The sequence below is a fragment of the Lytechinus variegatus genome, chromosome 17 (genome assembly GCF_018143015.1).
Source record: "Lytechinus variegatus isolate NC3 chromosome 17, Lvar_3.0, whole genome shotgun sequence".
NCBI classification, from domain to species: Eukaryota; Metazoa; Echinodermata; class Echinoidea; order Temnopleuroida; family Toxopneustidae; genus Lytechinus; species Lytechinus variegatus.
Genome location: NC_054756.1, coordinates 26,753,498 through 26,766,600, shown reverse-complemented (window position 1 = coordinate 26,766,600; position 13,103 = coordinate 26,753,498). Strand labels below are relative to the sequence as shown.

The window sequence follows — 13,103 nt, the reverse complement described above, 5'->3', positions numbered from 1 at the left end:
CTAGATTAATCATCCGAAAAGTCCTTTCATCAACTGCTATAAAAGATGATCTTAATTCTTTGTGATATTTCTCCAAACAGATGATGCGGTGAGACGTTACCATGAGCTTGAAGGAGAGCTGGCGGACAGGATGAGGGCGCTGCGTAAGGCACTGGCCGACTCTCAGTCTGTCCAGGATAGCCTTGATGCCCTGCTGCGATGGCTGGATGACAAAGAGAAGACATTGATGAGGATGATGAAGGGAACAGTGATTGTGGTCAAGAAGGAGCCATTGGTTGAGAACCTGCAGGAATACAGGGTAATCATTGAAATCTCTTGAGCCTGTCTCCTGTAAAAGAAAGGCTTAGTTTGTTTAAAGTCATTACTAGTTGGTCTCATATGAAACAAAACATGAGCAACAATTCTCTCATGGAACAAATTTTAGAAAAAAATTCAACCACATATCTCATAAGAAAGTATCTGACATTGCAAGCAGAAAGACAAATTTTGCAGAGGTAGGAAGATGCAAACAAAAAAATCTATGAAACGATCGATATTGTAAAAAATATACTGTTTTGGGGTTATTTGTTCAACATAGTATTGCAATTGGGGGGAGAGTGCTTATAATGGGTGTTTATGTGCAAGTTGTAGTGCCATTAGTGAAGTCTGTACTGTTTGATGATCTTTGTTGCATCAGATGTGAACAAAGCTAAAGACTGCAGTACTTTTGTCTCTCCTTGAATTATGGTGGCAGCGGTGGGATCGATATGTGTTACATTTTCTTTGAATGAGGAAATATCTGTTACTAGCATGATATCTTTCACAAGAATAATGAAGGTATTTTATAGTATGACCATAGCCACGCTAGCAACATCTTTTTGTTTGGTCACATTTTATTTTTATTTTTTGTTCAAATACATTTTAACGTTGTCGTCTTTGTTTTTTGAAGCTTCTGGAGAAGGAGATCGAAAACCACCGGCCCACGATTGAATCTGTCTTCCGGGCCACCAACTCTGCCCTTCGCAACTTTGCCCCCGAGGAGCGAGCCATCTACCAGGACAAGATGAACGACTTTGACACCCGCTTCGGTCAGCTGACTGGCTCTCTCAAGGAGCACGGAGAGAACCTCCAGGGCCTCTCAGGGAACCTTGTGCAGCTGGAGCTGAAGCTGGATGACCTGGAGGAGTGGCTTATGCCTCTCCTGGAGACCCTAGAGTCCGGCGACTTCAATGACAGAGAGATCCCTGAAGTAGAGACTGCTATCAAGGTATCCTCAATTTTGATATGGAAATGTGAATGTATTCATGAGTACAGTGAGCCTGGTTTTCAGTTACTTCAATCGAAGCTATCTAAAACATCTGAAGGTATTTTGCAAGCATTTATCTTAAGAACATGTGAATATTGTACATTTTAAATTGTTGCAACATGAATGAAGCGGATAGGTCTTTATTAATTTACACATAATATACTTCAACATGATTTCAGTTGCCAGTATCAGAAGATTGTTCCTCTAGAGAGGTGGCCTCTAAGATGGGTCTTACCAAATACTGTGAGACCTGCATGTACAGAGCAAGGAAAACAAGAAAAAAACTGTCTCTATTAGCAGGTCAACCTGGCAAGTCAATATAGACCGGTGGTTCTTCGTTACCCTGCCCTCAATGTGGTTGCTAAATCAACTGTATTCTGTCTTGCTCTGTGTGTCTTACAGGAGATCATCCAGGACGTTGATGCTCATCGTCCTGAGTGCCAGGCCGTCCATGCTCTAGGTGAAGAACTCATCAGCCATCCCAAGGCTGGGGACACTTCCTTTGTCTCTGCAGTTCTCACCAATCTTGACCAAAACTGGACAAGCCTTGAGGACGTTGTTGCCAAACGGTAAGAGGAATGTCCAAGTTTGTTGCATTTTGTTCACTAGAATCTCCGAGATTTGATACTGGTATGGAAAGAAATGGTACAGAACTTTTCTCATGTCAAAGGGATGTGACTTTCACTCCACAATTTTAGCAATGATCTCCTTTTAATATATTCATTGCATTGTAACATTATTCAGAGACCTGAGTTCTTTAGATTGAAGTACAATGAACTTATTAGAAGTTACATGTAGATTAAAAAAAATATCTTTCCTGCTTGATTTTCAAAATTTTCTTCATTCTTTGCAACAGAGTTCAACAATTGGAAGATCGCCAGGTTGCAACCCGACGGTACGACAGCCGCGCCAACGATGTCAACTACTGGCTTGACAACATGGAAGACAAGCTGGGCAAGCTTGATCTGGAAGTACAAGATATTCAAGCAGTTGACCTTCAAATACAGCATCTCAAGGTTGGCTTAATTTTTCACCTGCCATTGGAGACATAGTCACTGTTTTCCAAGAATAATAGAATTGCAAAATTTTGTTTTCAAAATAGTGATTGATCTAAGAGTTTTGAGAGACATCGCAGACGTAATAACATTCAATTTTTGTCCCATTTTACATAAATTTTACAAGTTTGATAACAACACATTCGTTTGACAAATATATATTACACTGTATGCCGTACAATGTAGGTAGGATTGAGAAATTGCACATGTACATGTACACTATGCGCTACTTTCTAACAAAAAAATAAAAACATTGCGTGTATATTTCATACCTGCCGTTTTTCAAACAAGGGCACAAAAACTTTAAAATGGGTAGGTGTAAACTGGTTTATGCTGGTTTGGTTCAATTTATTTCAACTTTGGGCTGGGGAGGAGTAGTGTTGGATCATTACAGCGTTCCATTTCTATACTTACATGTATATTATCATCATAATGATTATTACTATTGTTATTTTCATTTTTATAATTATCTTCATTATAATTATCAATATACAGTGTACTTATAAATTATGCTGCGCTTTCCCAGTAGGCCCAAATCTCTGTGCAATGTATCACATTGTGAATAACAATGTAATCTTGAAACTACAAACTTCTGAAGAGATGGTGATAATATGCAAAATGAATTAAACCATTTGACTCGTATTGACTCCTCAGCCTCTTCAGCGAGAGATCACCGACTACCGCCCCAAGATTGTGGAGGTGAACAAGGTGGGCTCCGCCCTTGACAACCTGATCCGTGACATCATGCACCCGCTGGACAACAGACGTCACTACTGGTCCTCCCAGATAGGTGCCACCCTCCAGACGGAGTGGACTCCACAGAAGCCAAAGGCCAAGAGGGCCGGAGGAAGAGACGAGCCTGATAAGACTCTCCTAGAAGGTAAGGACGCTGTTGATGATGATGGATGATGATGATGATGGTGATGATGATGATGGATGATGATGATGGTGATGATGATGATGATGATGATGGTGATGATGATGATGATGATCATGATGACGATAATGATGATGATGATGGATGATGATGGTGATGATGATGATCATGATGATGATAATGATGATGATGATGATGATGGATGATGATGATGGTGATGATGATGATGGTGATGATGATGATTGTGAAGATGGTGATGATCATGACAATGATGATGTTGGTAATTATGGTATTGATGATGTTTTTAATGGTGATGATATTGACTAAAGGCCCGGTCCCAGTGACATTTAGGATGGATTGCGCATAAATTGCAGATAAAATTTGATTACAGACACTAAACATCCGCAATATTCGTAAAGTATGCTGTTTTAAGACGGTTATTTTCCGCACATGTCCGTAATCATCCGCAAAGGCACATTTTTCCGTTCCCAGGAGTTTTGGGCTGCCCAAAACTCCTGGGAGCGGAAATCATCCGGTTTATATGCGCAATGCATACGCAATGCATACTCAATGTATGCGCTGAATTTTCGCAGTTATCCTGTGATATCCGCAACGGACATGGGTTTGCGGATAAGTAGCGGACTGGGATAGAATGCGAAACGAATGCATAGCGTGCCTAATACGACTTTATACCAAGCTATAATAATTTATAAAGAATGCTTACAGACTGGTCACGAATAGTGCGTTTGTATTACGACTGTTTCGCGAACAATTTGCGAGTACACAGCAAACATTCATCGTAAACCCAGATTACTATATAAATGTAACAGAAAATGAAATTTGACCGTCATTTTAAGAACAGTTGTGTAGAATATAGGATGTTGCCATGGATCATCACGGACATTAATTTGCAGCCATCCAACAACATAACAATCTTCTCTTCCAAGTTCAACGTTTGATCCAAATACGGAAAAGAAAGCGAAGGAGAAATCAAAGAGCTGTCTGGGTGAGACCTTGGATTGGCAGAAGACTAGATCTGGGCATGTACGATAGATTGATGGTGGAGCTGCGTAACGAAGATCCACGTGCCTTCCAGAACTTTATGAGAATGCCCCCAGACATGTTAGACGAACTGGTGAACCGGCTCACTCCTCGACTGCTCAAGACACAGACCAACTTCAGAGCGAACTTAGAGCCTGGACTCAAATTGGCCATAACCCTACGCCATCTTGCCTCTGGTTCAAAATACAGGGACATGCAGTACGGTTGGAGGGTCCCTCACAACACAATCAGCAAAGTTGTCAGAGAAGTATGTACAGCCAGTATCAGAAGAGTACCTTGATGAACAGATGACTTGCTCTACCAACGATGAAGAATGGCGTGAAATTGCCAATGACTGGTTGCAGAGGTGGAACTTTCCTCACACAATCGGCGCGATTGATGGCAAGCATGTGGCATGCAAAGCTCCCCCAAACTCAGGCTCGGAATATTACAACTACAAGGGCTTTTTCAGTATCATTTTAGTTGCCCTGGTCAGTTCTGACTACAAGGTTCTTTGGGCTGACGTATCAGGAAACGGTTCCGCATCAGATGCTCAAATATACAACCAAAGTGAGCTGAAGCAATTAGGTCTCGAGAACGGCTACATTATGGGTTGGCCAAATCAAGATCCCTTACCCAATGACACCAAAGATGTCCCATACCTTATTGTGGGCGACGATGCTTTCTCTCTGAGAACATACCTAATGAAGCCAGGGAGGTCTTCTGGAGGTGGACTCGGTGACCTTGGGGATTGTGGAGGAGGTGGTACTGGTGACGGAGCCCTCTCTCCAACTTTGCTTGTCTTTTGTTTCTTCTTTCCTCTTGATTTGGCTCTTGTTGACATGTTGCTACTTTCTACAATGTTGATAAAGATAATGACGCTGAAGAGTGGAGTGTTCTTCTTTTATATGGTCTCGATTCAAATGTATCACATTCGCAATGCGACCGTTGTTTCCGCACCACGTGCGCATTGCATTCTCTATGCATACGTAATACTTCCGCAATAATCGTTTAGCATCCTATTTTTGTCCGCAATACATGTGTTATACTTCCGCATTACTTTCGTTACATTTTCGCAATGTCTGCAATACATTCCACAATTTTACAAGCAATATCCCTCGTAAAATAGCATTCGCAAGGTAATTCGTTTTTATTCGTGATATTTTCGCTTTTAATCGTAATTTGTTCGCTGTACATCTTTTATGTATCCGCAATTTTTAAGCGGATTTTTATTTTTTTTTGCCAAATTTAATGCGGATGACAACGAATGACCGAAATTTGTATTCGCAATTCATGCGTAATTCAACTTTCCCCCAGTGGGACCGGGCCTTAAGAGGAGGAGGATGATGATGGTGGTATCAATGATAATAAAGATGATTGATTATGAGGATGATGGTATTGATGAAGATGATATTGATGAGGAGGATGCTGATCATGATGATAGAGGTGGTCATGTTTATAATTAGAAGAAGGGGAATTTTTACAATACTGTGATGGTCATTGTTTGCCAATGACCACTTCATATTCCTTTTGTAATTTGATAAGGGCTACGTACATGTTTAAATCTTCTGACCGTTCAATACAAAAGGAGAATCAAGTATAAATTCATTCCCAATATGATATTATAAATGAACAATTTATTCAATTCAATTTATTAATATTGCTTTCAATCCCCTCCCCAACAGATGACACAGAAGTTGAGAAGGAACTGGAAGTCACCAACAAGCGCTATGATGAGCTCAACCGACGCCTAGCGGATGCCCTGGAGGACCTACGCATCGTACGCCTCTGTGCCGACAAGGTCGACTCTCTCCAGAACCTTCAAGAGTGGGTCAACCAGATTGAGGCCCGACTGACCGATACCAAGCCGACAAGCAGAGAGCTCCAGCCATTGGTCCGAGAACTGGATGTCTTCAAGGTGAGAACCCCGCAGGATTTGTGTAATTTTTTTCTCATTATTGAAGAATGCTTTATAAAGTGTTACCTAAATATTGCAAGCTATTGAAATTATTGCATTCATAAGCTGAGAAAACTATTCTTTCCATCCCTTCTAGCACTGACAATTTCATAAGCCCTTCCTGTGACCACTGATGACAAGATATTTTAGGGAGAACCGGTAGGTGTTTCATGAAGCTGTTCGTAAAATGACGCATGGCTTTAGTGACTACTAGAAATTTGTTTGAGGTCCTAAGTCAGTTACGATACATCATTTATAAGAAACAGTCACTAGTTGTCTGAAAAGTCATTTGTATCTAATGAAAAAATTATGAAACACCCACCAGATCTACTTTTTTATTATTTATTAAAGGTCAAGTCCACCTCAGAAAAATGTTGTTTGAATCAGTAGAGAAAAATCAGACAAGCACAATGCTGAAGATTTCATCAAAATTGGATGTAAAATAAGAAAGTTATGACATTTTGAAGTTTTGCTTATTTTCAACAAAATAGTTATATTAACGAGCCAGTTACATCCAAATGGGAGAGTCGATGATGTCACCCACTCACTATTTCTTTTGTTTGTTTATTGTTTGAATTATACAATATTTCAATTTTTACGAATTTGACGATTAGGACCTCCTTGCCTGAAGCACAAAATGTTAAAATAATGGAATTCCATGTGTTCAGGGAGGAATGAATCTTCATTTCACATGACAATGACGAGAAAATAAAAATATTTCATATAATAAAATACAAAAGAAATAGTGAGTGAGTGATGTCATCGACTCTCTAATTTGGATGTAACTGGCTCGTTCATATTACTATTTTGTTGAAAATAAGCGAAAATTTAAAATGCCATAACTTTCTTATTTTACATCCGATTTTGATGAAATTTTCAGTGTTAGGCTTGTTGAATTTTTCTCTTTTTATTCAAATCAAGTTTTTGTTGGGGTGGACTTGTCCTTTAAGTTGGATGGGTTGGTTATAAAAAAGCTACATGTATACTCACAGTATGGGCCATTCTATAGATTGTTTTAATCTAAATAAACAGGGGCGGTATTCTGAACATTGTCTTTTCTCCATATTTTATCTTATCTCAGAGATATGACAAAATCGGTATCCTGGTGGATGTCATAACTTTTGTCACAAAAAATTGTCATAAATTTCGTCTCTTCTCTTTAGCGCGCACTAAAAATACGCGGCTTTAATGCGCGTAATCCTTTTATCCAAGCGAAAGATATGACAAAAGTTATGACAGGGGGTAGCAGTCATAAATTTTGTCATATCCTTTAGTATTAAATATCCCGATACCTTGCCAACTGAATGTCAAGCATATAACGATATCATTTAGATTAGATTGTGGTATTAGTTTCACTCATCATCCACGACATTTTTTAAAATTATTTTTTCATGCTACAATTAGTAAGGCCCTACATATTAATTCCTCCTTTTTTTCTCTGTTATAATTCTTTTTCTACTTGTCCTCCAAAATCCTTCACAACTCCCTGTCTCTCTTTGTAATTAAGCGCATCAATATTCGCGTTGTTGCGCGATGCCAGCAACAGAATTGGGATACCCCCTACCTGTCACGAGGCATTCTTGTTGGCTAGAAGGGCTCCCATTGGGAACTAAAGATGATTTTGATTGGATTGCTTCCGAAAAGATGGGCGGGAACTTTGAGAGATATGACAGGGAAAAGACAATGTTCAGAATACCGATTTGTGACAATCATAGCGATGTCACATCTCGGAGAGAAATGACAAAATTTATGACAAAAGTTATGACAGTGTTCCTGAATACCACCCCAGGATATTCATACACATGTACATGTATATCTTTGCTGCTGTAATTAAAATACAGACAGATTTGGATTAGACACTATTAAAGAACATTTATTTACTTTTATGAAAGCTGACAATATTATGAAAGTTAGGGATGAACGATAAAGCTTTTTACCTTGAAATGTTCCTTCCTATTTTTCTCTCCACAGTCTTATGAACGTTTTGAATTGCAGATGATTGTAACAAAAGTCCAGGTTATAAATTCTATTTGATCTTGTTTATAAGTATTAAAAACTATTCATATCCATTAATGCACATATACGTACATTCTTTTAACGGAATACATACACTTTATACAGTATATCTACTTTGTATTCCTGTATTCATATCTGTACGTTTATTAGCAAGAGTGTGTGTTTTTATACCTGTTATTTATTTTTTGTTTATTGCACTCTTGTTCATTCTTACTTGTTTAGAAATTTAGGGGACTGCCAATACTAGATGTATGCAAGCATTTAAACAGAAAATCACGCAGTCACACAAACAAAGTGCATGCCATTAAAAAAATGGTCGTGGAGCGTCGTGGCCCAGTGGATTAGTCTTCGGACTTTGAAACAGAGGGTCGTTGGTTCAAATCCCAACCATGGCGTAATTTCCTTCAGCAAGGAATGCATAAGGAATGCATCCACAGTGTGCTGCACTCGACCCAGGTGAGGTAAATGGGTACCGGCAGGAAGTTATTCCTCAAAAAGCTGTGTGCACCTGAATAGGTAGCCTAGCTTAGCCGGGTAATAATAACAGCAGGGCCCGCTGGGAGAACAGTTTTCGGAACTGAAGTGGCTACCCTGGGTAAATATACCTCTATTATTATTATTATTATTATTAATGGTCTCAAACAAAAATTTCACTGCACATGCTGAAATGCACATAATTTATTACTGATTCACCCCCCCCAAAAAAAAAATGAGAGGGGAGGTAACAAATTTTTGTGCATACTGGAGCCGTGGTGTAGTGGTTCTGACTCTCGCCTTGTAAACAGAGGGTCGTGTGTTCGAATCCCACCGCGGTCTGGCGTCCTTTGGCAAGGCGTTAATCCACACTTTGCCACTCTCGACCCAGGTGCTAAATGGGTACCCGATAGGATGTGAAAGTCATTGTAGCTTGTCCAGTATTGTGTGCGCCTCACAGGCGACTAACTGGAATACTCCCCAGGGAGTGGAGGATGTGCACACATTGTGTGCGGGAATGACTGATTGAATCCGATGACCGGGGTAATAATATATCTGTAAAGCGCTTAGAAACGTCGTTCCAATGGATTAAGCGCTATATAAAAGCGGATTATTATTATTATTATATCATTTCTTGTCAATTTAATCTTGAATTTTTAATGAAATTAATATTAGTATTTTCACCCCCTCCATCTAAAATTATGCTTTTGTAATATTGTAATGTTCAATGATATTAAAAAATTTCATTCACATTTCCAACTCTTAGCCCATGCTTTAGACAGGCTTTAGGATAAATTTATTTGAATTTATTTTCATTTACCTCCTTTGTGCATCACATAATTTATAAGTCATTCTGATTAAAAAAAATTTGAAATTCCCCAGGCTCACAAGGCAAGTCAACGAATTTGGTACAATAAATGTAGAAGAGATATGTATGCATCTGAATATATTCCTTATCCCTTATGTAATCCTTATCCTGTTTGCATGATTAAACCTTACCTGTAATTTAAAATTCTCTTATCATGTTCATGACCTTATAATGTATTTTCAATAGTCTGAAAACTTATTCCTGTTGCCATTACTGATTATCAGTGTGTTTATTTTCTTTAAAAATTGGTAAACACATATTAATCATGTGTGATTTTGAATTAATCATATTTACTGTTTATTAAAAAATATATCTATTTAAAGCATTAACCACAGGAGAACAAATTTCCATATTCTCATACTGTACATATGGATAAACAACATTTAGCCCGTTTTCAATCAAATATGTATTTCATCTTTTTATTTCTTGAATGGTCATCAAAACTGTTCCACAAACTGTCACAAGATTGAACTGCAATTTCATTAAATTATTAAATTTAGTCTTTCATTACATGGTTTGAATTGAGTAAACATTCTTGTTACATACACGTATTTGTATGTATGTACAGGTACAAGCAGCAAACTACATGTAGGTGTACATTTAGAATGTATTTCTTGATAAAAAAAAATCACATGAAAATCTCCATATGCACATGCAGGTAGATGTTCTCTCAGTATTAAAAAGCATTCATCTTCAAAATGTATTCATTTTCATTTTCCCATATGAAATTGAAAATTGAATTGAGATTAAAGCAAAATAATTTCAGTGGAAATGAAAGCAATGCAGATACATGTACAGTACATGAACATAATTGGTGACATACGTGTATCAATTGGAAAAAGTCTGAAGCGGTGCTTTGGTTTTTTTTTGTTCTAACTTGAGGACCCTGAAATCAATAATTTCCGATCATCAGAAGTTTTTGGACATGGTTTACTGTGGAATCAACTAATCACAAGATTGATCATATATTCTTTGTTTTATGCTCCTAATTATGTAATCTATATTCATTGATTCCAATAGCAATGACATATCCACGTTCCAGGGCTAATTGACTTGAATTCCTGTACAATATTTCCTACCTCAGTCCTTGATAAAGACTGAATAGTTGATTAGTCAAGTTGTTAGGTTTTGTGATGTAAAGCACTTAGAGAAATTTGAAAGGCGCTACATAAATATTGAATTATTATCATTGTTATTATTATAAAAAATAGAATAATGTTAATGAAGACCATACCATACCCTAATAAATTTAATTATAACAAATCCTTCAAATCTTTTGTGATTGATATTTTTTAAGAGAAAAAGAGACTGGTGAATATAGAAACATCTCACAAACTTATATGAAAGTGGGCACAGACCCACTATTCTGCATGAAATACATGTATGTGTCAACCGACAAAAGCACTTTCTCACTGCCATCATTTCTCCGAACCCACAGCCCATCCATGCAGAGGTGGCCGACCATCGCCCCGTCATCCTGGAGGTTGTGCACAGCGCCGAGCAGTTCCTCCGGGACCACCGTGACAGGCTCCACCCCAATCTGCAGAACAAGCTCAAAGGTTTGACCTCCAACCTCAGGTCATCCTACGAACAGGCCTCGCTTAAGTCCAACGATTGGCTCAAGGAAGCCACCCAGGTTCTTGACCTCCTGAAGAGTGAGGAATCTGACCAGGTGAGAAAGATCTCTAATCCTGTTAGACCCAATCGGGACTACATTGTACTTCATACAAGTTGGGGAATTCTTAAGGAATCGTATGGCTGTTATCCATATCAATGTGATACATGTACCTGTGCAAGTTCCAGATTCTACTATACTAAAACGTCTAATACTCCATTTGATTAAATCATATTTTTTAAATTATGCTCTTTAGGGTTAGGGGTCATGTAGACGAACACGCCTTCTTGGAAAGCATCCATCCTTAAGAATCTTTTTTAAAAGTCCTTGAATGCAGATTAGTTTTGTTGGAAATACAGTAGCAAGTACATGTACTTGAATAGAAGTGATGACCTAGCTATTTGTCAGTTAAAAAAGACCCTTGCACACTGCAGGACTATTTTTCTTCTTCAGACTCCTGGATGTACATGTATGTCCAAGAGTCTGAAGATACATTTAATTTGATTGCTTACTAGACTTTTGTCCATATTTTGCCCTAGACTTTAGAGAGAAGGTTGATTTTGGGGGGTTTTATCTCGGCTACATGTATGATTTACATCTACACTACATGCATAGGAGATGTGAAGTGATTCATGTGCATGTGCAAATTATGAGATTTGTGTCAACAGAGGGTCGTGTGTTCGAATCCCACCGCGGTCTGGCGTCCTTTGGCAAGGCGTTAATCCACACTTTGCCACTCTCGACCCAGGTGCTAAATGGGTACCCGGTAGGATGTGAAAGTCATTGTAGCTTGTCCAGTATTGTGTGCGCCTCACAGGCGACTGACTGGAATACTCCCCAGGGAGTGGAGGATGTGCACACATTGTGTGCGGGAATGACTGATTGAATCCGATGACCGGGGTAATAAAATATCTGTAAAGCGCTTAGAAACGTCGTTCCGATGGATTAAGCGCTATATAAAAGCGGATTATTATTATTATTAATAAATATGGCTGACTGAAAATTGATGTTCTGAAATAATATAAATATTTTGTATACTTGAATCATTGAAACTTGCAGTATGTTAGCCCATCGTTGACAATATGCTTGTCCTCATTTTTTTCTTTCCTTAGGTTGCAGTAGATGAGCTGTTGCAGGCCACCATACAAGCCTTGGATGATGAACTTGAATGGATTCCGATCATTGAAAAGAGGTTGGGCTCGGGACAGCCGTTCGCCGAGGAATCAAAACCTCTCGCACAGCAAGAAGTGGAGCACAAGGTATGTGTACTACAAACTTGATGATTATTAAAACGATGAACTCCCACATTCACTCGTCATTTGTGAATTTCAATTGCATTACATTGCCATTTATATTTTCCAAATAATTAAAAGTCATGGCCGCGTCGTTTATGCTAGAATCCCGCGAGTAGCCTTCATTACTAATCCAAGGTGTTGTGGCTCAGTGGATAAATTTTCGGACTTTGAACCACAAGGTCCGTGGATCAAATCCCACCGCAGCACTAGCGCCCTTTGACAAGGCGTTTATCTACATTTGCCAGTCTCGACCCAGGTGTAGTAAATGGGTACCCGGTAGGAGGAAATTCCTTGAATGCTCGATGCGCCCGATCAGGGTAGGCATGCTAAAGCCGGGGTAATAGTATGCAGCGCTTAGAAACACTTGTATTAAGCGCTATATAAATGTTGCATATTATTATTATCAATTCTCACACCTTGTCATAGACAAAACAATTGGGAAAGCAGAAAAATCATTACGAGTTATTATAAAACGGGTTCAAGGATGTAGCCAATGGTGAGTGCGTATTCAAGTCACGTGTTCATGCTTTAATTATGCGCAACCTTCCAGTCGTGCATTTTTCGTGCAGCACTGTGCATTTTTTGTGCAGCACTGTGCAATTTTTGTGCAGCATTAGTTC

The 13,103-nt window shown here is 38.8% G+C and overlaps 1 protein-coding gene across 5 annotated transcripts in view; it reads left to right on the top strand.

Annotated features, from left to right (window-relative positions):
- Window positions 1–13,103, top strand: part of LOC121430518 (microtubule-actin cross-linking factor 1-like) — a 70,977-nt gene that overhangs the window by 57,331 nt on the left and 543 nt on the right. For 4 of the 5 annotated variants that reach the window (XM_041627805.1, XM_041627804.1, XM_041627806.1 and 1 more), the window contains 9 exons: window positions 81–298; window positions 929–1,246; window positions 1,688–1,854; window positions 2,142–2,301; window positions 2,995–3,220; window positions 5,944–6,176; window positions 8,187–8,231; window positions 11,012–11,245; window positions 12,301–12,447. In XM_041627805.1, the coding sequence (XP_041483739.1) occupies window positions 81–298; window positions 929–1,246; window positions 1,688–1,854; window positions 2,142–2,301; window positions 2,995–3,220; window positions 5,944–6,176; window positions 8,187–8,231; window positions 11,012–11,245; window positions 12,301–12,447 (1,748 nt within the window). The remainder of the gene's footprint in view (window positions 1–80; window positions 299–928; window positions 1,247–1,687; window positions 1,855–2,141; window positions 2,302–2,994; window positions 3,221–5,943; window positions 6,177–8,186; window positions 8,232–11,011; window positions 11,246–12,300; window positions 12,448–13,103) is intronic. The other variant, XM_041627807.1, reaches the window with a different exon arrangement.